Source organism: Grammomys surdaster, unplaced genomic scaffold, assembly GCF_004785775.1.
Source record: "Grammomys surdaster isolate TR1022 unplaced genomic scaffold, NIH_TR_1.0 63, whole genome shotgun sequence".
In the NCBI taxonomy this organism is placed as follows: Eukaryota; Metazoa; Chordata; class Mammalia; order Rodentia; family Muridae; genus Grammomys; species Grammomys surdaster.
The window spans coordinates 12,082,471-12,107,433 of NW_021604565.1; the positions used below are offsets into that span (position 1 = coordinate 12,082,471).

The window sequence follows — 24,963 nt, forward strand, 5'->3', positions numbered from 1 at the left end:
ACCTAAGAAAACAAATATAATAGAAGAATTTTTTAATTAAATAAAGGTGTTGTTTTCAGCTCTGTCTTTTAAGTTCCTCTCAAATTGGGTTCTTTGCCCAAATGTTCTATAAAATTATACTTTCCTGGCAAGGAAATCAAAGGGAAAAGATGAGATTCTTCTCTATCCTTTCCTCCCTGAGCTCTGTTTTTTTTTTTTTTTCTAAGAATGTCTTTCTATTTCCCATCAAGTGGAAAGTGACATTATTCCTTATAATTTCTTATATAAAAAAAACTTACATGAAGTTAGATACTCCCTGTCCCTGAAGCATTTTGCTGCAATCACTTTCTTAATAACTGATATTTTCAAAATCTGTAAGTTCAGAAAATATAGACAAAACAAGAGATTTGAAAATGCCTGAACATATCCATGTCCACAAAAATGAAAACCCAGGTGTGTGTGGTGTTGCACCCTGTTAAGTCCAGCACAGAGGGTCATCCTCACTACACAGCAAGTTCAAGGCCAGCCTGGGCTACCAGATCTTGACTAGGAGCTTGGTGGGTACAGGTACTTCTACATGAAACATACACCAGGGTCTACCTATGAATCTACCATAGGAGCTAAGAACAACATAATCTGCACCAAGATACTCCTTACACTTAAAACCTGCATCAACTTCTACTTACTACTAGCCATTTACTTTCCCCAAATCTAGAATATTCCTTAACTGAAATAACACCCAATCAACCCTCTAACAGAACCTTCACATCAAGCCAAGCTCCTATTGGATAACAGTAAAGCTTCTGAGTCATTCAACAGTCTATGTCTAACTCAGTGCTGTGCACCAGCACTCACGTGCGGGCACGGGAGTTGTGTAGGCAACCAATATTGTCTGCAGTCTATACAGACATTGCTCTGCTTGACCCCCAGTGCTCCCCAAATGTACAGCAATGACTCATGGGCTACTTCTGTACATTCCACAGGAATTCCATTCCTTCCTATCTTTTTTTTAATTTCTTGAAACTCATGACAAATTTTGTTCAAAGCAATAACATCTCTTCACTCTATAATCTGAACTGTATGGCTGTTGAAAATGTAGGCACTCTAAAGCTGTCATTTACATTTTCTGTGTGCACAAATACATTTTATATACAGAAGACAAGACAAGCTAAAATTCTATTCAAAAACTTAAGGCCTAAAATCTGGCCTTACCAATAGTACTGTTGGTTTGGAGTCTTTTATTTTTCTAGATAACTTTCCACTTACAAGTAGTTACTGAAAAGCACTGAAAATGAGAAACTGGGAGTTCAGATCAAAGTAAACAGACAGAACATGAGGAGAAAGTCTACAGTCTTGTATGTACGATTTGAGTCCATACATAATGAACTTCTGACTCAAGCTTAGAAAATACATGTGATAGAAAGAAGCTCTGCCTTCATCAATGCTCTACTGCTGTGAAGAGACACCATGACCATGGAAGTTTAGTCCACAGTCATCACGGCAGGAAGCAGGGCAGCACATAAGCAGGCATGGTGCTGGGGCAAGAGCTGAGAGGTCTACATCTGGATCCACAAGCAGCAGGAAGAGAAAGCCACACTGGGCCTGGCTTGAGCTTTTGAAACACCAAATCTCACCCCTGATGACACACTTCCTCCAAAAAGGCCACACCTATTCCAAAAAGGGCACACCTCCTAATAATACCACTCCTTAATGATCAAACATTCAAATATATGAGCCTATGAGGGTCATTCCTATTCAAACCATGAGCTCAAAAGTGATAGTGCCATCATACTTTAACAGAATGAACCAGAGTTTAAAAGAATTAATGGGTTCTCCTACCTTCAATTAGTGCCAGAATGAGGATTTAAATATATCATTTCTCATCAAAAGAAACAAGAGCTTCTTGGAGACATGGTTAAATCCAAATCTAGAAGAGGAAATGTCCCCAAGTGTTTTATCACAGTAAGAAAACAGTCAAAGACCATCAGGGCTATCTTCTCTCCTAAAATGACTGACATCAAAACAATTTGAGCTTAAGGGAAAAACTGCAGTAGCTAAAATCCATCTCCCCTCAATGACACTTAAAACAAAGATTTGTCCCTTGTGAAGAAAAAAACAGAACTAACTCATTACCCTAAACACTCATTACCCTAAACACCAGCAAGTAACAGAAAAGAAGCAAGTACTTGTCCTCTGGTCGTTTATTCATTAATACCACTAGGAATCAAACAGAAAGTGAGAGGAAGTGGTTTATAAACACAATCCAAGTAACAAATGAAATCAAAATGATCCACACAGATTTCCACCATTTTGCAACGCCAAATAAAAAGAAGTAAACACTAACCATTAGCAGATGCTGCTCCCTGACTCCAAAAGATGGGAGACAAACATTAAGAGACTCATAAGGGCTTCTTGCTGGCGCAGACTCCTAGCTGGTCTGCTCCCAGGAAGACTCCATATTCAGACCCACCCCAGAGGCTCTGCTGCACTCAGAGCAGTTGAGGATCCACTGTACCCAGAGCAGTTGACTCCTAGTTGGTCTGCTCCCATGAAGACACCATATCCTAACCCAATGTCACAGTGCACTGAGCAGACCTTGGGTGATACTTCTGCAACTAATCTCACAATGCCCAGAGGAAGCTGGACTCCCTGGGTATTTAACACATCCAAGATCATAGAAGAAGTTGGACTCCTAGATCTAACACCCCCAGGATCATAGGCTTACAGGATACCATAGGCAGCCTGATTCCCAGAAGCTCTGACACTGAGGATCACTGGATCACAGAAATAGCTGGACTCTGAGGAACTCTAACACAACCAAGATAACAGGAGAAACAGTCTCCAGTCAGAGACAGTGAGGGCAGTTAGGACTAGAGATAACAAGATGTCCAAAGGCAAGGGCGAAAATGTAAGCAACAGAAACCAAGGTTACTTGGCATCATCAGAACCCAGTTCTCCCACCATAGCAAGTCCTGCATACCCCATCACACCAGAAAAGCAGGATTCAGATTTTAAATCACTTCTCATGATGATAATAGAGGACTTTAAGAAGAACACAAGTAACTCCCTTAAAGAAATACAGGAGATTACAGGTAAACAGGAAGAAGCCCTTAAAGAGGAAACAAAAAAAAAATCACTTAAAGAATTACAAGAAAACACAACTAAACAAGTGAAGGAATTGAAAAAACCATCCAGGATCTAAAAACAGAAGTAGAAACAATAAAGAAATCACAAAGGGAGACTACCCTGGAAATAGAAAACCTAGGAAAGAGATCAGGAGTCATAGATGCAAGCATCACGAACTGAATACAAGAGATAGAAGAGAGAATCTCAGGTGCAGAAGATACCATAGAAAACATTGACACAACTGTCAAAGAAAATGAAAAATGAAAAAAGCACCTAACCCAAAACATTCGGGAAATCCAGGACACAATAAGAAGATCAAACCTAAAAATAATAGATATAGAAGAGAGTGAAGATTCCCAACTTAAAGGGAAAGTAACTATCTTCAACAAAATTATAGAAGAAAACTTCCCTAACCTAAAGAAAGAGATGCCCATGAACATACAAGAAGCCTACAGAACTCCAAATAGACAAGACCAGAAAGGAAATGCCTCATGGAACATAATAATCAAAAAGTCAAATGCACAAAACAAGGAAAGAATATTAAAATCAGTAAAGGAAAAAAGGCCAAGAAACTTATAAAGGCAGACCTATCAGAATTACACCACACTTCTCAACAGAGACTATGAAAGCCAAAAAGATCCTAGACAGATGTCATGCAGACCCTAAGAGATCCAGCCCAAGGCTACTATATCCAGCAAATCTCTCAATTACCATGAATGGAGAAACCAAGATATTCCATGACAAAACCAAATTTACACAATATCTTCCCACAAATCCAGCACTACGGAGGATAATAAATAGAAAACTCCAACACAAGGAGGGAAACTACACCCTAGAAAAGGCAAGAAAGTAATCCACTTCCAACAAACCCAAAAGAAGATAGCTACACAAACATGACTCCACCTCTAATAACAAAAATAACAGGAAGCAACATTCACTTTTCCTTAATATCTCTTAACATCAATGGACTCAATTCCCCAATAAAAAGACATAAAATAACAGACTGGATATGTAAACAGGACCCAGCATTTTGCTGCATACAGGAAACACACCTTAGTGACAAAAACAGACACTACCTCAGAGTAAAAGGCTGGAAAACAATTTTTCAAGCAACTGGTCCTAAGAAACAAGTTGGAGTAGCCATTCTAATATGAACAAAATCAACTTTCAACCAAACTTTATCAGAAAAGATAAGAAAGGACAACACTTTATACTTGTCAAAGGAAAAATCTACAAAGATGTACTCTCGATTCTGAACATCTATGCTCCAAAGGCAAGAGCACCCACATTCATAAAAGAAACTTTACTAAAGCTCAAAAAACACATTGCACTTCACACAATAGGGGAAGACTTCAACACCCACTCTCAGCAATGGACAGATCATGGAAACAGAAACTCAACAGAGAAACAGTAAAACTAAGAGAAGTTATGAACCAAATGGATTTAACAGATAGCTCTAGAACATTTCATCCTAAAACAGAAGAATATACCTTCTTCTCAGCACCTCATGGTACTTTCTCCAAAACTGACCATGTAATTGGCCACAAAACAGTCCTCAACAGACACGAGAATACTGAAATAATCCCATGTATCCTATCAGATCACCATGGACTAAGGCTGGTCTTCAATAACAACAACAACAACAACAAAAAACCAAAAAAAAAAAAAAAAACCAGAAAGCTCACATACATGTGGAAACTGAACAATGCTCTACTCAATGATAACTTGGTCAAGAAAACAATAAAGAAAGAAATTAAAGACTTTTTAGAATTTAATGAAATTGAAGGCACATCATATTGAAACTTATGGGACACAATGAAAGCAGTGGTAAGAGGAAAACTCATAGCACTGAGTGCCTATAAACAGAAACTGGAGAGAGCATACACTAGCAACTTGACAACACACCTGAAAGTTCTAGAACAAAAAGAAGCAAACGCATCACAGAGGAGTAGACGGCAGGAAATAATCAAACTCAGGGCTGAAATCAACCAAGTAGAAACAAAAAGAACTATACAAAATATCAACAAAACCAGGAGCTGGTTCTTTGAGAAAAATCAACAAGATAAACCCTTAGCCAGACTAACCAGGCACACAGACAGTATCCAAATTAATAAAATCAGAAGTGAAAAGAGAGATATAACAACAGAAACTGAGGAAGTTCAAAGAATCATCATCCTACTACAAAAGCCTATACTCAAAAAAAAAAACAAAAACAAAAAACAAACAAACAGACAAAAAAAAACCACTGGAAAATCTGGATGAAATGGACAATTTTCTAGACAGATACCAGGTACCAAAGTTAAATCAAGATGAGATAAACCACCTAAACAATCCTATAACCCCTATAGAAATAGCAGCAGTCATTAAAAGTCTCCCCATAAAAAAAAAAAAAGCCAGGACCTGATGGTTTTAGTGCAGAATTCTATCAGGCCTTCCAAGAAGACCTAATACCAATTCTCTTCAAATTATTCCACAAAACAGAAACAGAAGGAACACTACCCAATTCGTTCTATGAAGCCACAGTTACATTCATACCTAAACCTCACAAAGATACAACAAAGAAACAGAACTTCAGACCAATCTCCCAGTTCAATTATGAATATCAATGCAAAAATACTCAATAAAATTCACACAAACCGAATCCAAAAACACATCAAAACAATCATCCATCATGATCAAGTAGGCTTCATCCCAGGAATGCAGGGATGGTTCAACATATGGAAATCCATCAGCATAATCCACTATATAAACAAACTCAAAGGAGAAAACCACATGATCATCTCACTAGATGCTGAGAAAGCATTTGACAAAATTCAACATCCCTTCATGGTAAAAGTCTTGGAAAGATCAGGAATTCAAGGCCCATACCTAAACATCGTAAAAGTAATATACAGCAAACCAGTAGCCACCATCAAACTAAATGGAGAGAAACTTGAAGCAATCCCACTAAAATCAGGGACTAGACAAGGCTGCCCACTCTCTTCCCTACCTATTCAATATAGTACCGGAAGCACTAGCCAGAGCAATTAGACAACAAAAGGAGGTGAAAGGGATACAAACTGGAAAGGAAGAAGTCAAAATATCACTCTTTGCAGATGATATGATAGTATACTTAAGTGACCCCAAAACTCCCACCAGAGAACTCCTAAACCTGATAAACAACTTCAGCAAAGTGACTGGATAAAAAATTAACTCAAATCAGTAGCCTTCCTCTACCCAAAGGATAAACAGGCTGAGAAAGAAATTAGGGAAATGACACCCTTCACAATAGTCACAAATAATATAAAATACCTTGGTATGAATCTAACCAAGCAAGTGAAAGATCTGTATGACAAGAACTTCAAGTCTCTGAAGAAAGAAATTGAAGAAGATCTGAGAAGATCTTCCCATGCTCATGAATTGGCAGGATTAACATAGTAAAAAAACAGCCATCTTGCAGAAGGCAATCTACAGATTCAACACAATCCCCAACAAAATTCCAACTCAATCTTTCATGGAGTTGGAAAGATCAATTCTCAAATTCATTTGGAATAACAAAAAATCCAGGATAGCAAAAACTATTCTCAACAATAAAAGATCTTCAGGGGGAATCACCATCCCTTACCTCAAGCTGTACTACAGAGCAATAGTGACAAAAAGAAAAAAAACTGCATGGTATTGGTACAGAGATAGGCAGGAGGATCAATGGAATAGAATTGAAGACCCAGAAATGAACCCACACACCTATGGTAACCATCCAGTGGAAAAAAGACAGCATTTTCAACAAATGGTGCTGGTTCAACTGGAGGACAACATGTAGAAGAATGCAAATCGATCTATTCTTATCTCCTTGTATAAAGCTCAAATCCAAGTGGATCAAGGACCTCCACATAAAACCAAATACACTGAAACTAATAGAAGAGAAAGTGGGGAAGAGCCTTGAACACATGGGCTAAGGGAAAAATTTCTTGAACAGAACAAAAAATGGCTTATGTTCTAAGATCAACAAATGGACCTCATAAAATTGCAAAGCTCCTGAGGGAAAAGACACTGTCCATAGGACAAAACGGCAACCAACAGATTGGGAAAAGATCTTTACCAATCCTATGTCCAACAGCAGCTAATATCTAATGTATATAAAGAACTTAAGAAATTAAGGCTCCAGACAATCAAATAAACCTATTAAAAATGGGGTACAGAGCTCAACAAAGAATTATCAATTGAGGAAACTCAATTGATAACTAAAAAAATGGTCAAAAAGCACCTAAAGAAATGTTCAACATTTGTAGTCATCAGGGAAATGCAAATCAAAACAACCCTGAGATTTGACCTTACACCAGTCAGAATGGCTAAGATCAAAAACTCAGGTGATAGCAGATGCTGGCGAGGGTGTGAAGAAAGAGGAACACTCCTCCATTGTTGGTGGGATTTTAAGATGGTGCAACCACTTTGGAAATCAGTCTGGGGGTTCCTCAGAAAATTGGACATAGTATTACCTGAGGAACCAGCTTTACCACTCCTGAGCATATACCCAAAGGATGCTCCAACATATAACAAGGACACATGCTCCACTATGTTTATAGCAGCCTTATTTATAATAGCCAGAAGCTGGAAAGAACCCAGATATCCTTCAACAGAAGAACAGATACAGAAAATGTGGTGAAGAGGCTGGGCAGCCAGCGCCAGCCTCAGCACTTCCCTTGCCTCAGCACCCCCTCTTGCTTCCTGCCTTGCTCCTTCCCACAGCCTGACAGCCAAAATTTGGCAACCCTCATTCCAACAGCACTCCCTAATGCAAACCCCCCTCCCAGGAACAAATGCCTGCCTGAGAACAGATAAGCAGCTGAGGCTGGCACTTTCTTTGATGGATGACTAGGGACTCCCCAGCACAGGTGACTTCTGGACTTGGGAGAAGCAAAGAACTACACATCCTTAGAGAGATTAAGCCAATTGAGCATTCCCAGACAGCTGTGAGCAGTTTGTAAAAACACTTATCCCTGATAGCATAAAGATCAAAGGAGCATCCCTCCCCAATTGTGCAACCCCGCCTGCCACCTAAATAGACAGAACTGTGTTTGAAGAATGACTTCCCTTATCTGTCATGTGACCCTGAAACCCCAGAACCCCCTTGTGTATAAATTCCCTAAGCCCTAGACACAGGATCCCAATCCTGCCCTGTGCAGATCAAGATACGAACCTGGGTTCGAATTATTAAAAGACTCTGCCTCATTGCACAGGATCTGGCAATTCTCTGAGTTCTCCTGGGGATCTCAAGACCTGGGCATAATAGTGGTACATTTACACAATGCAGTACTACTCAGCTATTAAAAACAATGAATTCATGAAATTCTTAGGCAAATGGATGGAACTAGAAAAATATCATACTGAGTGAGGTAACCCAATCACAAAAGAACACTCATGGTAAGCACTCACTGATAAGTGGATATTAGCCCAAAAGCTCACAATACCTAAGATCCAACTCACAGACCACATGAAGCTCAAGAAGGAAGACCAAAGTGTAGGTGCTTTGGTTCTTCTTAGAAGGAGTAACAAAATACTCACGGGAGCAAGTAAGGAGACAAAGTGTAGAGCAGAGACTGGAGGAGGGGCTGTCTGGAGACTGCCCTGCCTGGATATCCATCCCACGTGCAGTCACCATACACAGGCACGGTTGTGGATGGCAGGAAGTGCATGCTGACAGGAGCCTGATATACCTGTCTCCTGAGAGGCTCTGTCAAAGGCAGATGCTCACAGCTAACCATTGAACTGATCATGTGGTCCCCAATGGAGGAGGTAGATAGAAGACTGAAGGGGATGAAGGGGCTTGGGGCCTCATTGGAAGAGTGACAATACCAACCAACCAGAGCTCCCAGGGTCTAAACCGCCAGCCTGGGAACATGCTTGGAAGGACCCATAGCTCCAGCTGTATATGTAGTAGAGGATGGCCTTGTCAGTCATAGTGGGAGAGGAGGTACTTGGTCCCATGAAGGCTGGATGCCCCAGTGTGGGGGAATTTGAGGGTGGGGAGGTGGAGTGGGTGGATGGGTGGCGGCACATCCTTATAGAAGCAGGAGGAGGGAGATGGGATAAGGGGTTTCTGGGAGGGATGGAGAAAGGGGATAACATCTGAAATGTAAATAAATAAAAATATCCAATGAAAAAGAGAGAGGGGGGGCAGAGAGACACTGACTCATAAGGTCTTGGCAACCCCAACCCCACCTGTAGCAATGCCTAAGGGATCCAACTTCAACCTGATCCATCTCTAAATCCAGCTGCCCATTTGCTGGAACTACAAAGCACAAAGAAGTTGGTCGGACTGAACCCTGAGTAAGCAATCAGGAAAATACAGATTGTGAGAGCCTACAGCTCCAACAACCTGGGTTCTTCAGTGGGAAAAGAAAAGGGACAGAAGACTAAAAGGTTAAAAGTTGCAGCCCCATCATAACTACCGGTTATTACTGAGAAGGCCAAGATAATGGTTACTCTGGAGAAAATGCTTCTGCCTGGTTATTACAAACACGTCTGTCTCAGAAGCATTCCCAAGCAGCATGTGTGTGCTGCACTGGTTTTGATACTGCAGCATCTAAGTACCTGACCATATCTAGAAAAGCCGGGTGTGCTTCTATGCTTTAGTCTAAAGCAACAAGTAAAGGAGTGACTCCAGCACCTACCTTCTCCTCCTCACATGCTTCCTCTTCAAAGACAATCACCTACCCTCACACTTAGGACCAGTACCAATCATGTTTCTGTCAGTGTGGACTTCCAAGACAGAGATTATAGCCAAAGCTGTTCCTCTTTCAGTTGCCCTGACCCCCAACCCCAGATGCCAAGTTGCTCAAACACAGACGAGTTTGGGCTAACTCTGCCTTCTTCATCACTACATGTAGGCTATCAGTGAGTCCTTCATTCTAGATCCACAACATAACTTTTATCTGTCCACGTCTCTTCCTCTCCACTGACTGCACCAGCTTTAGGGATTATTTTAAGAGCCTCTGTGTGTGCATTTTATTCATAATTTATGTTTTATGAGTGTTTTGCTTGCAAATATGTATGCACATTGTGTGCATGCCTGGCATCCACAGAAGCCAGAAGAGGGAGTCAGATTCCCTACAAGTGGACAGGTGTAAGCTCTCATGTGAGTAACAGGAACCAAACACAGGTCCTCCACAAGAGCAGTAAGGGTCTTTAACTGCTGAGGCAGCTCTCAAGCTCTCTGTTTTATTATCAACTCTTCATGGTCTACCCAGAGTAAACAAAACGGCCTCTTTAAAGTACAAGTTGCTTAAAACCTTTCTTTAAACTCTTTAATGACAGCCCACAACATTCTGGCCTAACTCCAATCCCTCCCATCACTGACATCACTGCCTCCCTGACATCATCCCCCACCACCTGCTCCCATCCTCCTCCCTGGCCATAATGGTCTTACTTCAGTCTCTCCTTCAGACATTCTCAAACCTTTCCTGCGGGCTGAGTCACCATCACCACCCTCCAAGTGAATTTCTCAGTGTCATGCTGGAGTCTACACCCCCATCAGGGACCCTCCTCCCAGTTCCTTATTAAAGGTTCCACCACTTGTCTGTGCTATGTCCAGCTCTGAACACTCAAGCTCCACTTGGAGGAGATGTGGCATGCAGGCCATCTCCCCATCTGTTTCATTTGTCAATATACTCAACAGCTGGTATTGAAAAGCAATCAATAAATAATTACTTAACGTATAAATAAGCATGCATATAAATGAACCCAACACTGAAAGCCATGAGAAGTGACCACTAAGAAAACCAGTTTTCACAAGAGATAGGAGAAAGAGTAAACAACATATTATGTAGCTCAAGAGAGAGAGAATTCAGGAAATTTTGTATTATTTTCAGTTTATGCCTTCCTCAAATATATAATTAGTCAATGAAGTTTAACAAGTTCAACATGCATTCCTTTCTAATTATAGTGTGTGCTAGGTCGAATAATTCAAAAACCAGAAGTCCTAAAACTGAGGGTGACCTGGACATAGAATAATCTTCTATGTTTTAAATACAGAAATCTTCCATCCTTACAACACAAACATTTAACAAGTTCCCCAATTACATATGTGTGTATCAACATTCTGATTACTGAAAATTGTATTCAATTCACCTCTATTTACAAAGATGTCAAATTCATCCATAGACTAATTCAGATCCAGTGCAGTGCTAACTTTATCAATTGCTGGTTATCATTCTGGCAAGCATCATTTTCCTCACAGTTCTTTGTTAAGATATAATCTGTGATGTACTTTCAAAAATCCAAAGTAATCTGAGCTTTAGTATTCACAGTACATAATGACATAACCCCAAACATGTCTGCTCCCGTATCTGCTACTTCCGTTCACTTAACTTGAAACTATAATGTTATTTTAAGAAAATATTTTAAATATAGAATTTTTGTCTTAGGAGCTAAGGGATTCTTCAAAGAAGTGGAAACTTGAAGCCAAAAAAAAAAAAAAAACAATCTAGCACAGAGCATTTTTATGCTCTGTTTTATTTCTTTTCTCTTTGGGAAGGAAAATGAGAAATCTTCGCAGTTACAGAGAGTGGAACTGGTAGAGTCAGAACTGAGCTCATCATCCCTGTGGCTGGATGATTCCCAGCACACACCAGCATTTGCCCCACGGCAACCTTCATGCATCACATATTCCTACATAAACGTCAAACATCATAGGTCATCGTTTCACATGTCCATACCTTAACTGGGCACACAGAATTATTCCCAAAACAGAATTTTCAAATATCGTATCCTCAGTCTCCATCACCCTTTCCATTTATAAAATGTTAAGAGAATGTTCCTACAGCATCTATGAGTCACTAGTACACTGCCCATCTGGCCTCTCTGAGCAAAGCCATCACCTCTATTAAATACTATGAAGACGGCAATGAAGTCAGTCCCCAACCATCACTAAAATATACACCAACAATGCGTTCTCAAACCACAAATCAGAACTCCCTAGTAAAACATGAAAGTAATTCAGTATAAGATCATCTTTTTTTAATGAAACAAACCAGAAAATAGAAATTGAAAAACATAGTACATTTCATAAAACTTCTATTTTGAGATACAGACACATGCACACAAACCCATATACATACACACATGCAGAGAAATCTCTGTATTTATATTTCAAAAAATATATTTTGGAAGTAAGAAATGTATGGTCTTCTGATGTGATAACATCTCTAGTTCAACGAAGACTTGTTTCAAACTAAGTTTCTTTTTTAATTCTTCAAATTCTATCCATTCACTTTTTCCCTTTCAATCCAAAGAGGTTTTAATTTTAATTCAAGAATTTAATACATGAATATATTGTACTTACATAACTTCTACCTCTTCCTCCCCAACCCAATTGTCTCTCAAATTTATGACCTCTTCCTCTGTAAATATTGATTATGCATGTGTGTGTATGATATATACACATAAGTATATATATTATTGAACAAAGCATACAAACAATCTACTGAATCCAGTTAGTGAGTATTGCCCTTATGTGTTTGGGGCTGATCAATTAAGGTCCAGCAACCTCACACAGCTTGTTCCTGAAGAAAACCTTCCCTGAATGGCTCTTAACAATCTATAACTTTTCATCTAGGGATGGAGCCTTGTACTCTTCCCCAAACCACGCTGGCATGTGCGCTAGTATGGTCTCATACGAGTCTAATGCCGGCAATCATCCTGGTCAAACCTCACAATGCAGTATCCTTGTTATCATGTCCAGAAGACACGTTCTCAGCAGTCCTCCCTGTCATATGGCTCTTTCCATCCCCTCCTCCAGGACATTTCCTGAGCCTGAGGTACAGGCATTGTATTGCATATGTCCCATTTGAAGCTGAGCACGCCACAGTCACCTCTCCTCTGCATTCTGACCAGTTCTGAATCTCTGTAACAGCCCCCATCTCCCTGCTGCAAAAACACAGCTTCTTTGGTGAGGGGTGAGAATGGCACTTACCTATTAGAATAAGGACAAGTACTTAGAAAGAGGTTGGAAATTATATTAACTTAGAAAAACAGTAGTAACAGGTTCTCCTCTAGAGTGTATGGCCTCTCCAGCCATTGGTTCTTAGCTAGATGTGCAACACCACACATGACTTCTCTCCTAAACAGGTCTTAAGTCCAATTAGATAGTTGTTGGTAACACCAAAATATAAGGTCTACTATTGCACTGTTGGGATATCTTGTTAGGATTCTCAGGCTTTATAGCTATGTGGGACTGCTGATAACTCTTCTTCCATGACAGCTCACATAGCACCTTCTAGCATTGTGAAGGCCAGCCCTCAGAGAGGAGGCTTCTTCTAGCATTGTGAAGGCCAGCCCTCAGAGAGGAGGCTTCTTCTTGCATTGTGAAGGCCAGCCCTCAGAGAGGAGGCTTCTTCTAGCATTGTGAAGGCCAGCCCTCAGAGAGGAGGCTTCTAGGTCAGTGCCAGCTTGATTCCTCCAAGCTCTGTGATCAAAGCATGTGGCACCTTCAGCAACAGGGTCTTACCTTCAAGACTGGACAAGGAAGCATGAGCAATAGTAATATCTATATTGTTTGGCAGATCTCTTGGAGCTCGCTAACCAACAATTCAATAGGAGTTATCCCCTGCCTGGCACTGGAGATTTTGTTACATAGTCTATAGCTCCTAGGAATACATTATCCTCCATGTGGGGTAACCCCATAGGGTGTGTGTGTGTGTGTGTGTGTGTGTGTGTGTGTGTGTGTGTGTAATAGAGACAGAGAGACAGAGAGTGTGCCTGTTATATGTAGATGTCCATCAACTGATGAATATTGAACATGTAGTATATTACACAATGGAATTCTATTCAGCTGTAAAGAAAAACGCAATCACAATATCTTCAGGCAAATGGGTTAGAACTGAAAATATTACACTGAGTGAAGTAGCCCAGGGCCAAAAAGACAAGCAGCATATATGCTCTGGATCTTAATTCCAAATATTTATGTTTGCGTGTATCCATTGGAGTAACCATAGAAACCAGGACAGCAGGCAAGGGATGAGGGAAAGGAGCTGTATCAAGAGAAGAGTGGGACACAGGTGCTATGTAGGGGTAAGAGGAAAACACGGTGGGCAACTTATCAGGGGAGGAAGAAGGGAGGTTAATGGAGAGAGAGGGACACAGAGAGATCACTAATACCAACGATGCTGCAAGAAGCCTTAGGAAAACCTACTATTAGGTAAGCTTACTTTAAAATACATATGCAATTTATTAAAGCCTTCTTGAATGAACATTGATTACTTCAAAAAAAAAAAAAGAAAAGCCAGAAAGATGGTTCAGCAGGTAAAGGCACTTGCCACCAAGCCTGACAACCTGAGTTCAATTCCCAAGACCTACACAGCCGGAGGAAAGAACAGGCTCCCACAAGTGCATGTACATGTGCATACATATAGCACACAAATACAAGTAAACACATATAAAAATTACTTTAGTAAAGCTAATTTCAACATAATTTGGTTCATATTTTTTCTTTTACATTTCTAACAAACACTTCAGTATTTGTAAATCCTATGCCCCGTTCCTGAAGAACAAAGAATAAATTACTCATTGCCCAAAGTCACCTAGCGACTCAGTTTGTCTTCAGTCTCAAGGTGCTGTTGAGGTCTACTCACCTGTAAGTGTCCACAGGCACTGTCACAATCCTCTCCAAAAGGAAAAGGCTATTTTATTCACTCGTCTAACTCTAGAATTAGCCACTTCTAGTCTGTGAACATAGATCAACAAAGCGTATACCAACATGTATGGCTCTAAGTCCAATTCCCCAGTACCACGAAAATGAGAACTAAATAAACTGAAAGTAGATTACACTGGAACCTTCCCCTAAGTCTTCTCCCTAAGTCAGCTGTCTGCTAAACGTAAGAGTCTGAAAGTTCATCAAAGATAGCTCTAGCCCTTCATTCAATGAGTCTATCCAACAGGACACAAGAATTTAACCTTCATCACTCCAAAGCCCTATGGACTACGGCTGTGGACAAGGCCGCTCTCCCCCAGCTAACACTGCAATGCCTTTACACCATCTGACAGTCTTACTGTCAACTCTGAGGGTGGCTTTGTACCACCCATCCCGGTCCAGAGTCCTGAGATGTCACAGCTAGTTCATGGTAAGGAAAATATGAATATCTCCTAATTCCTCTTTACCTTTGCTTTTGATTCCATATAACAATCTCCAGCTTCAGCCATGAATAGAAATATCTGGCTTATGAGTATTTTCATTTTTAAATTATGTAAATGTTCTCTGAACTGCCAATTCTTTTACTTCTGCCTTCACTTTCCTTCCTTCCAATCATCCATTCATAGCACTTCTTCCGTCTCTACGCTTGAAGCTGCCTATCGTGAAAGGATGTGTCAACAGCTTACGCACGCACCGTTCCGCTGTCTTCATGGTTCCACATCAACTTTTTCTACTACACTCTAATCAATTAATCTCAGATTTTACATAACTGCCCATTTTAAATATGGTTGAAGAGCAAGACTCATTTGGTAAATCATGTCTCTCTGACAATGATATCCATCCTCACTTCAGCAAAAATTATACAAAATTACATATACTTCCAACAACCACAGTCCCCATGTTTCTAAAGTCCAGTATGGCAAAACTGTTAAAAATCTGGGCCTCTAGAAACCGTTGTGGTCCTGGGTAGGGGCAGCTACATGCATTGCCTATGTTTCATGCAAGCCTTGTTAGGAATACTAAATCCATGAAATTGAGGGTGAGAGGTGTCACATGAGATTCCATAGGAGCCTGAATTGTGATCTAAAACCTGGTTGCACACTAGACTCCCCAACTCCTAGAGAAGAGTGAGAGCAAAAGAAGGAAAACCTAAACCAGTGCCAAAGCTGCCTGTTTGTGTTTTATAAAGGCCAGATGCCACTGCAGAATGGTGAGCATCCTGGAGGTGGGAAGGGATGCAACTGAGAAGAGATGCACACAGAGGGTTTCATATATATTTACAGTATTTTATTTCTTAAGCTGAATGCTGATATATATTTATTAAAATAGTTCTCATTATATTTTAGATGCCTAAAATTTTTCAATGCAAAAAGAATATAGCACATAAACAAATGAGTATCATATTGTGAGTCCTGAGGAGTATCTCAGGTTGGAGAGAAGTATCCTGAGAAGAAACTTTATGAAGCAGGCTTTAAAGGAAGAATAAAACAGACTACAGAAAAAATAATGCTGATAACAATGACAACAAACTTTTCTTTCTCTTTCCTCTTTTTCTTTTCTTTTTTTTTATTTCTTTCTTTTGAGACAGTGTCATACTCTATAATCCAGGCTAGCTGAGTATGTATGTATTATTGTATGTATGTATGTATGTAGCCAAGGCTGCCCTCAAATCTATAGTGATCTTCCCTTCTCAGCCTGTGTACTAGGATTACAGACATGTACCACCATGGCAAGCTGACACAAACTTTTTAAAGGAACAGCAGAAATCAAAGCAAAACTAGGCATGCCCCTGCCCTACAACCCAAATAAAGGCTTCATCTTGTCAAACAGAAACAGAATGAGCTGGGGAGGAGACCACAGACTAGATACTGTATCTCTAACAGAGGGGAAAAGACATAACTGGAATGATATCTTAGCAAGTATAAACTGGAAGCTACACACAGGAAAAGTAAAGCAAACTGGGTTCTATGGAGCACAGGTTCTGCAAGACAGCAAAGGGACGAGGGTCTAAAGCCAGGCCCCATGCCTGCCACCACCCAAAGCACAGCTCTTCCGCTGTTAAAATGCTTCCACTGTCAAACAATTTTTGAAAAGTGCAACACAAAAGTGCCCAGTTGGGAGGTACTGCTACAATTCAGGTGTGTTAGTCCCTCTGAAATACAGTAGTCATCTTAAAAATTAGAAGGGGAAAGAAAAATATGAACCCACAAACTTGTTAATGGAAAATTTTGTGGGCCCTAACGGCAAACAGAATAAAACAAGGACTAGCCCCACATAAAAAAAATCAAAATGTTAACTAATCATACGGGCTTGGACAAGAGCGGCCCAGATCCGCCATGGACATGCGTCTGAAAGCTAAGGTAGTACTACTCCAGGCAGAAAACGTACATGGCACTCCTACCGAGATGAAGTAACAGGGAGCAGAGGGGTCCAGAGGGTTGTAGAAAAGATGGCCGCTGCGTTATAGAATTACAAATGGTACCACTCTATAGTAAAGGAGTGTAGCACTTTTGCAACCCATCGGACTAAGGGGATCTGGCACTCTTACTAAGTTCACTTATGAGTAAAATACAAGCTCCCACGCAGGACTGAACATGCTGGGAAGCACTTCACTAAGTGCTTTACATGAGCCCATTTAATTCCTATGATGGAGTTTACAGGTGAAGACATTTAAATTTAGAACTAGCATAGGAAGGGCCAGGATTATTATTTCCAAAAATGAGTACCTAAAGTGGGGTATGTAGCAATCTTATCACATAAAAATGTTTCAGATAGACCATGCAGATGAAGGTGTGTGAGCCTTCCGTACAGCTTTGTACAAGCACACAGATACTTGCACAACAAAATCACCTAATGAGTCTCTGAGAACAAAAGCCCCAACGTTAAGTCACAATGTGTAAATTTCCTGGCAAACAGTATGATTTCAAAAATGGTAGCTATACTTTATGATTAGGTAGCAAAGGTCAAAGGGGCTACACAGAAATTCACTGTCGGTAACTCATAGGCTTCAATTTGGCAAATTCGTAGTATCTTCATCTATATAAATGAGATTTCATAATCCTCCTGTAATCCAACCTACTGCATAGTTTTTGTGAGGATAAATACCATTAATTTGAAAATGCTATGAAATAAAACACTGAAATACTGAAATACGAAAGATTAGCAGTCTACATCTTTTGCTTTTTGCAAATGTCTTCTTGTTGGGACACCAACATAATTCACTAGATAAAGACACCTGCCAAGCCAGATCACCTGAATTTAAGCCCCAGAACTCACACAGTGAAAAGAGAAACAACTCCTGCAAGTGGTCTTGATGAACACAAGCCATGGCGTGGGTTTACACACACACACACACATAAACACACGAGGTGGGAGGCAGAGATACCAAATAAACAAGATGTAATCAAAAAAAGAAAAAATCCCTTCCTGCACAGGAACTATATCCTAGTCCCAACTATTCCTGAGTCAAAGGCAGAAGCTCTTAAGCCCAGGAACTAACGGCCAAACTGCAAAACATAAGAGGAGAAAAAACAAAAGAGCTAAAAGAATTGCATTTCTAGACTAAAATGAGTCTTTGAAGAAATGTAAAGTTAAAAACAAGTCTGTTTTATGTGCAGGCACGGCTTTGTAAAGTGTAAGTCACTATGGAATTGTCACACACAACTTCTGGTTGTCCAGGTTCACTGATGTCAAGTGCAGGCATTTTCTTACAGCTATAATGAACCTGATAATTTACAGTGCAGCCAACCAGCAAGGATCTTTTATTTCAATTCAGTCATTCTAGTTGCCCTATGCCATGGTCTCAAAGATTCCCCCCACACACACCCTTTACTGCCCTTCCAAAGCAGAAAGAAAAAAAGTTTCAGGTTTTCTTCTGTTATTGTGGGGGAAGGAGTATCCAGGAACTACCAGAGGACAGACACCAATAACAAGCTAGAATCTATCAACTGACTTGCTTCCAGGGCCCAGAAGGATAGCCTGTCTCTTCTGGGAACCTGTCCACAACTTCCCTTTTTTGTATGTGAACAGATGGTTTCCAGAACCCAAGGCTCACATATCTAATCACACAATTCACAACTGTTCTCAACGCGCCTACCTTTTTAATGATCCCACCTCATGGGTTTAACACCTTACATCTAAAGACCTCTAGCTCTCAGAGCATGTGAAGTCTTTAATCTTCACTACTGCACTCTCTTGGAGAGAGTTTTGTAAATTAAAAATGAAAGGGTGAGGTTAAATGTTTTACCCAGTGTCAAGTAATATTTTATTCATTCTTGGAGAACAGGGAGCAGACATTATAAAGTTTTATCAATGGATATTTATTTAGTTTCCTAAGATCGTTGAAATTATTAGTTCAAACATATTGTACACATATGCATCCAACATGTCCATAATTAAACATAACATATAGCATAACCAAAGTATCACTATTTTTACATGCAAAACTATATGGGGGAGGGGTTCCAACTTAACATTCCTTCTATCTTGTATCCACAAACTCCTTAGAACTTGGGGGGGGCCGGGGAAAACACCTGTCATTGTAGCACATCCATGATGTTTTACATTCTGCATGGCTAATAATATACTTTATTCCTTAAACTATAAATAAGCAATTCGTCTTCTCAAAGTGAATGGTTATATTATTAAGAAAGAGAAAGAGAGAAAGAGAGAAAGAGAGAGAGAGAGAGAGAGAGAGAGAGAGAGAGAGAGAGAGAGAGACTGAGAGAAGCGTGCATTGATGTCCTTAACTTCAGGTTTTGTGAATTTGCTACTCAAACCCTCCTAGCCACCAGACCAGCGGAGAGCCCAGCGATGGCCACTCAACTTGCGGCGCGCCAGGCCCGCAGAACGTCGGCACAGGGACACCGCGTCCCCTCGGGGCCCCTGGCCTCGCAGAGGGACGCGGCCGACCCATGGGCGCCTGGACCAGGCTGCGCTCCGCGCCGAGCAGGCGGGGACAGGGTCGCAGCAGGCTGGGCCTAGCCGCTCCCGCCCCGCGCCGCGGCTTCCGTCCTCATCCCTCTCCCGCCGTCGTTACCTCTTGGGCGCCGGCGGCTGCTCCATAGCGGCCGGTGGCAGAAAGAGGGGCCGAATGGACCGTGAAGGCCTTAGGGAGGAAAGGAGCCCGGGGAGCAGCCGGCCGAACGCGGGGTACCACACGGGGAAACTCCCGGGAACTTGGACCAACTTTCCCTTAACTCCGCGGCGGATCTCCCTCCCGCTCCAGAACGCGGTTCCTCCCGGCCGCCCCGCCCCTCGGCCGTGGCCTGCAGCCGGGAGCCGGTGGGAAGAGCCGGGCGCAGCTACGGTGGGCGGGGCGGAGTGCGGACAGGGAGGGTGGGCGGGGCGAAGTGCGGACAGGGAGAGTGAGCAGGACGCGGCCCGGAAGGTGGGCGGGGCGGAGCGCAACCGGGAAGGATGGGCGGGCCTTAGCGGGGCTGGGGAAGATGGGCGGAGCACATCCGGGAAGGGTGGGTGGGGCCAGGCACTGGTGAGACTAGTAGAGGCCACCAAAAGGAGTGGCCATCTCAGAAAGAAGATGCCATGCTACCAGAGGGAGACTTTAGCAACCCAGAGCTACTCTGCTGGTAGAGGGGCACTAGCTCACTTGAGATTTGACTCTTCGCTCTAGATTCCCCAAGAATACGTGCCAATCATCTTGTAAATCTGTTTGAAGTATAACTAACTGCCCACACCTCCCTCTCTAGTCCTGTTTATAATTATTAGTTGTTATTATTAGTTACGTTCCCCTAGCCCTCAAGCCATTTGACATTTGTAACTACAGTAGTTGGGATACTTCTGGAAATTCTGGTTGATTTTGATTGTTTACAAGCGTAATAATTACAGTCTAATGACAGAAAGTATTTACTGCAGTGATCTCTCAGTGCACAAATTTAGAGCACCAGAGTGTTGCTGGCTATCCTGTTGGGTAGCTTGGGAAACCTACCACTAGTTATAGTGCTTGGAAAAAGATACAAAAGAAATTTATTTTCTTCTCTCTTGGGTCTCCAACCCCAACAGCCATAACCCCATTGTAACTTGACCCCTTAAACATTCATTTGTCTAGTATTTAACCATAAAATGCATACACACACCTTCTCACAACTATAAAAATGAGTTTGCTTATTTTTTTTAGAATATTCTTAAATAAATATTGGGCAAGATTTTCTTAGTGGTTGGAATCATGCATATGAATGTTGGTCAAAATGAATGTCAACCCAAACTGAATAAGAGAAAGTCTTACATACATCCGTCTTGATACCTGTTTCATCTACCCAGGACAATAGGAACAATAACAAAAAACAAGTGGTTAAAACATCAATACTGGACCATGAGATGGTTCTGTAAGTAAAGGCACATGCCACACAATCCTGATGGGTCCAGAGTGTAAAGAGAACAGACCTCATGAAGTTGTCCTTGGCTCTCCACACACATGAGCTGTGGCACCCTTGTCACACTTTCACACGTGCGCCATGCACACACAGTAATGTCAGCTTTTTAAACATCAGCACTCAGTACTGGGAATCACCACTGAAACTCTCATTCTCCTGACTTCCACACCAATCTCATTTTTTCCTATTTCAGCAGAAAGCATCTTCAGAAGTTCATCTCATCATTTTTTTTCAGTTTATCAAATCTTGTAGTGGACTTGGCTTATCATCCTTTACAATGGGTTCCTTGTCTTACCAACTTTATCCTCGTCTTTATCTTTGAGTTGTAACTTGAGAGCCACCACAACAATGCATATGGTGGCTAATGCTAAGACATTCAGAAGCCTGAATCCCTAAGAGTATACCTTACTATTTCCCTGAGCATCTCTCTTTCCCTTAAACCCTGTATTTAAAATTCATGTTTAAAACATCTTTGGATAAATTGCAAGTCTTCTTTAAGAATCTCACACCCATTCTCTTGGTTGTGTCTTTATTATTTTACTGAGTGTCTTTCAATAATTAATGAAACTTAAATTCTGCCAAATATTAGTATCAAAATTTGTTTTCTACATCAAAGCCAGGGGGCTGGGCTTCCCTGAGTTTGGATCTCTAAAAAATATTCATCAGGCTGCTGAGGGTGACAATGTGAAACCATTTCTGTCCCTGCTGACAAGATTACAAGTATGTACTTCCATGCCCAATTTGCACAGAACTGGTGATTGAACCCAGGGCTCTGTTCATATAGGGAAGCCCTCTACCAACTAAAAGACAGTCTCAGCCCAAGAATGCCATGTTTTAAGAGGGGACCCAGCACCATCCTATAAGCTCCTTTATTGGCCAGAAGCATGTAACGGACCCAATTCCAGCAAAGACATAGAGGAGGGGTCATCAAAACCTGTTTGCTTTGACTGTGGTTTCAATGGAACAAGACTGGGACCAGCCTGCTCTGAAGCCTGTGACTAAAAGAAGCATTCAGAGAACAACAAAGCTGAGCTTCTCTTAATAAGAAAGATTAGAAAACTGTTACTAGGCAACAGCTTAGAACATCTGCTTCATAGAAGCTCCTAAAGCATTTGTTCCCTGGGTAAGTGCTGAGGCTGGCTTGCTGTCTATTGTAATGCCAAGTGCAGCCCCCAAGACCTGGAGTCTGCAGGTAGGCCTATGACCCTGCCCCCAAGTTATTTGTGATTGGTAAATAAAGATGACAACAGCCAAAAGCTGGGCAGAAGAAACATAGGTGGAGTTTAGGTTTCCCGTGCTTGGGATGGGAGATGGGAGAGAACTACTGAGAGAAGAAGATGCAGGAGGAGGAAGGAGAAGCTACCATGGGTTAGGTTGGCCATAAGAACATGGCCCTGAGGGCTGGCCAACTGGAGTTAAGAGCAGCACAGATGAAACATAGTAAGTAGTGAGTAATAACTCAGGGTTATCAATAGGAAAGTAGATTCTAACAGCATAGAGGGTATCTGCCCAGCTTCTGTGCTGTTTAAGGCTTATTGTAAATGTAAAGGCTGTGTGTGTCTTTTATGAAGGAATTAAAAGGTGAGATAAAAAAAACTCCCAGGTCAGGATTAGGTAATTTCTACAAATAAATGTTTGCCCAATGAATGGATCAAATTCTACAGAGAAAACATCAAGAATTTTAAAAGGTACCATACCAATAGTGCATGAATTATATATTGAAAGGAGACTGAGTTGAGTGTGGATGTAGCTTCATGGATGAACATTTGTCTAACATGTGTAAGGTTCAAACACCCGTGCCTCTGTTAGACCTCCAACTCTAGAGCAAAGACATAAACAGACATGAACAAGTGCATCATAGGTCAGTTCCTTCTAATCTACCTGCATTGCCTGCTCTTCAAAATGGAAAGATAGCCTTTAAATATTTTTTTTATTTTTATGTATAGAAGTGTTTGCCTACATGTGTGTATGTATACCAAATATGTGTTTGATGCCTGCAAAGGCCAGAAAGGGCATCAGATCCCCTGGAACTGGAGTTCCAAAAGGTTGTGAGTTACCATTTGGTGATGGAAACCAAATCCAGATTCTTTACAAGTACAGCAAGTGCTCTTAATCACAAAGCCATCTCTCCAGCTCTTAAATATTATTTTTCTTTACAAAATAATATGATGCTAAACTTTATAAAGAGAAGACACTAGAGAAATGTTGCAAAAGGAAAGGATTTACTTTCCTGCTTGGTGTGTCCTTGTGGATTTCTCCAGCTTGGGCAGAATCTCAGGCACTTGATTCCTGCAGAAATTAACAGCAGTGTCACTCAGTAGCCAACCTTTTCCCACAGCCCACCCTGCCCCTCACCCACTAAAGCACCTTGCCATGAACAGCTTTCCACAAACCCTATCAGGAGGGTTTCTGTTGGAGGGTTTGGAGGACGAATTGCTCTGAGTGCCCTCCCACAGCATCCTGTCCTTTAGCAAGACAAGGTCTATTAGCCCTCAGCCTGGGACAGATGACTACCAATGGTGCCTATTTAACATATCATAGCAGTCCTGGCTGCTAGGTTCTCCCTCACCTCTCACTCCCTACATATTATAGTGTCCTTCTGCCTGCCATACCTCACCCCCTACACCAAACTACTCTAACCCATAGGTTGAGCTGCCCTTTCCTAGTTTGGTTATCTGGCCCTTTTGCATTTTGGCATACCCTTTAACCTCCTGGTCTCCTGGCTCTCCTCACTCCCCTCCTTCCTCTCCTCACATGGCCTGGCTCAGGGTCAAGTTCATTCTGGATTCTCTCAGATGTCCCTCACTTGCCACACTGTTTCTAACTTTCCAGCTGCTTATTAATGATACAGAGACCATTATCATTTATTGTAGCTCAGGCCTTATAGCTTTGGTTCATTTCCAACTAGCTCCTATATCTTAATTAACCCTTAATTCTAATCTAAGTTGTGCCATGTGACCTGTTACCTCTTCTTCTAGTCTACAACCCCATCATAGACCTAAGAAGAATAAATATTACCTGCATAAACAGGACATGTAGAATAAGCAGCTTCCAAAACTATAGAAATGACAGAGACTGCTGGCTTCCTGGACAGTTACCCAAGATTCTCTGCAATGTTGGAGCATCAGTCTTTGGCCTATAGGCCCAGAATATCTGTCAGACTTTTTGTGAAGTAGGAATTATGAAGGACTAGCCTATCTTTCCTTGGCTAAGCTGGGCAGTTGGCTTCTTCCATGTCCTGCTTGTCCACAGTTTGGACAGTATGCTGTCAGCAGTTAAGGAAAGGGCAGTTTTTTACCTGGTGACTAGCTTTGCCAAATTTGAAGCAAATTCCATATAGAGGTTCTTTGATACCCAGCATCTTCTTAGAGGTAGATTGGGGGTGCTGCCAGGAACTAAATGCCCAACTGTCACAAAAAGACTTATTAAAATATATTCTGCAGATGTCTGAAAGTGTTTGAAGACCATTTATCTATCTAAAATATATCTCAATAGGCAAACATAGCTTGTTTCTAGCTATTTATTATTTTCTTAACATTGAAAACATATACAAGAGGCCAAATAAAGCTATTTCTTTAACTAACCAAACTAGTATCAATCATGACCACAAATTTGATTGACTAATTACTGTAGGCTTAGACTTTTCAAAGCCTACTTTATTTACGGTTCTTTAACACCTCAACCTCCTTTCTAGACCAGCCACCAAAGGTAGGGGAGAAAGATGGTTAACAGAACAAAGGTGGTTGTGGACCTGTTTAGAAGTAGTTATTTGGAGGTGATTCCAATTTTCATTATCAGGAT

General features: G+C 41.2%; 1 protein-coding gene across 2 annotated transcripts in view; it reads right to left on the reverse strand.

The window, feature by feature from the left end:
- Positions 1-20,087, reverse strand: part of Stk3 (serine/threonine kinase 3) — a 242,458-nt gene extending 222,371 nt beyond the window's left edge. Inside the window, exon 1 of one of the 2 annotated variants that reach the window (XM_028766083.1) lies at positions 19,809-20,087. In XM_028766083.1, the coding sequence (XP_028621916.1) occupies positions 19,809-19,834 (26 nt within the window). In that variant the 5' untranslated portion in view covers positions 19,835-20,087. The remainder of the gene's footprint in view (positions 1-19,808) is intronic. The other variant, XM_028766090.1, reaches the window with a different exon arrangement.
- Positions 20,088-24,963: the final 4,876 nt, after the last annotated feature.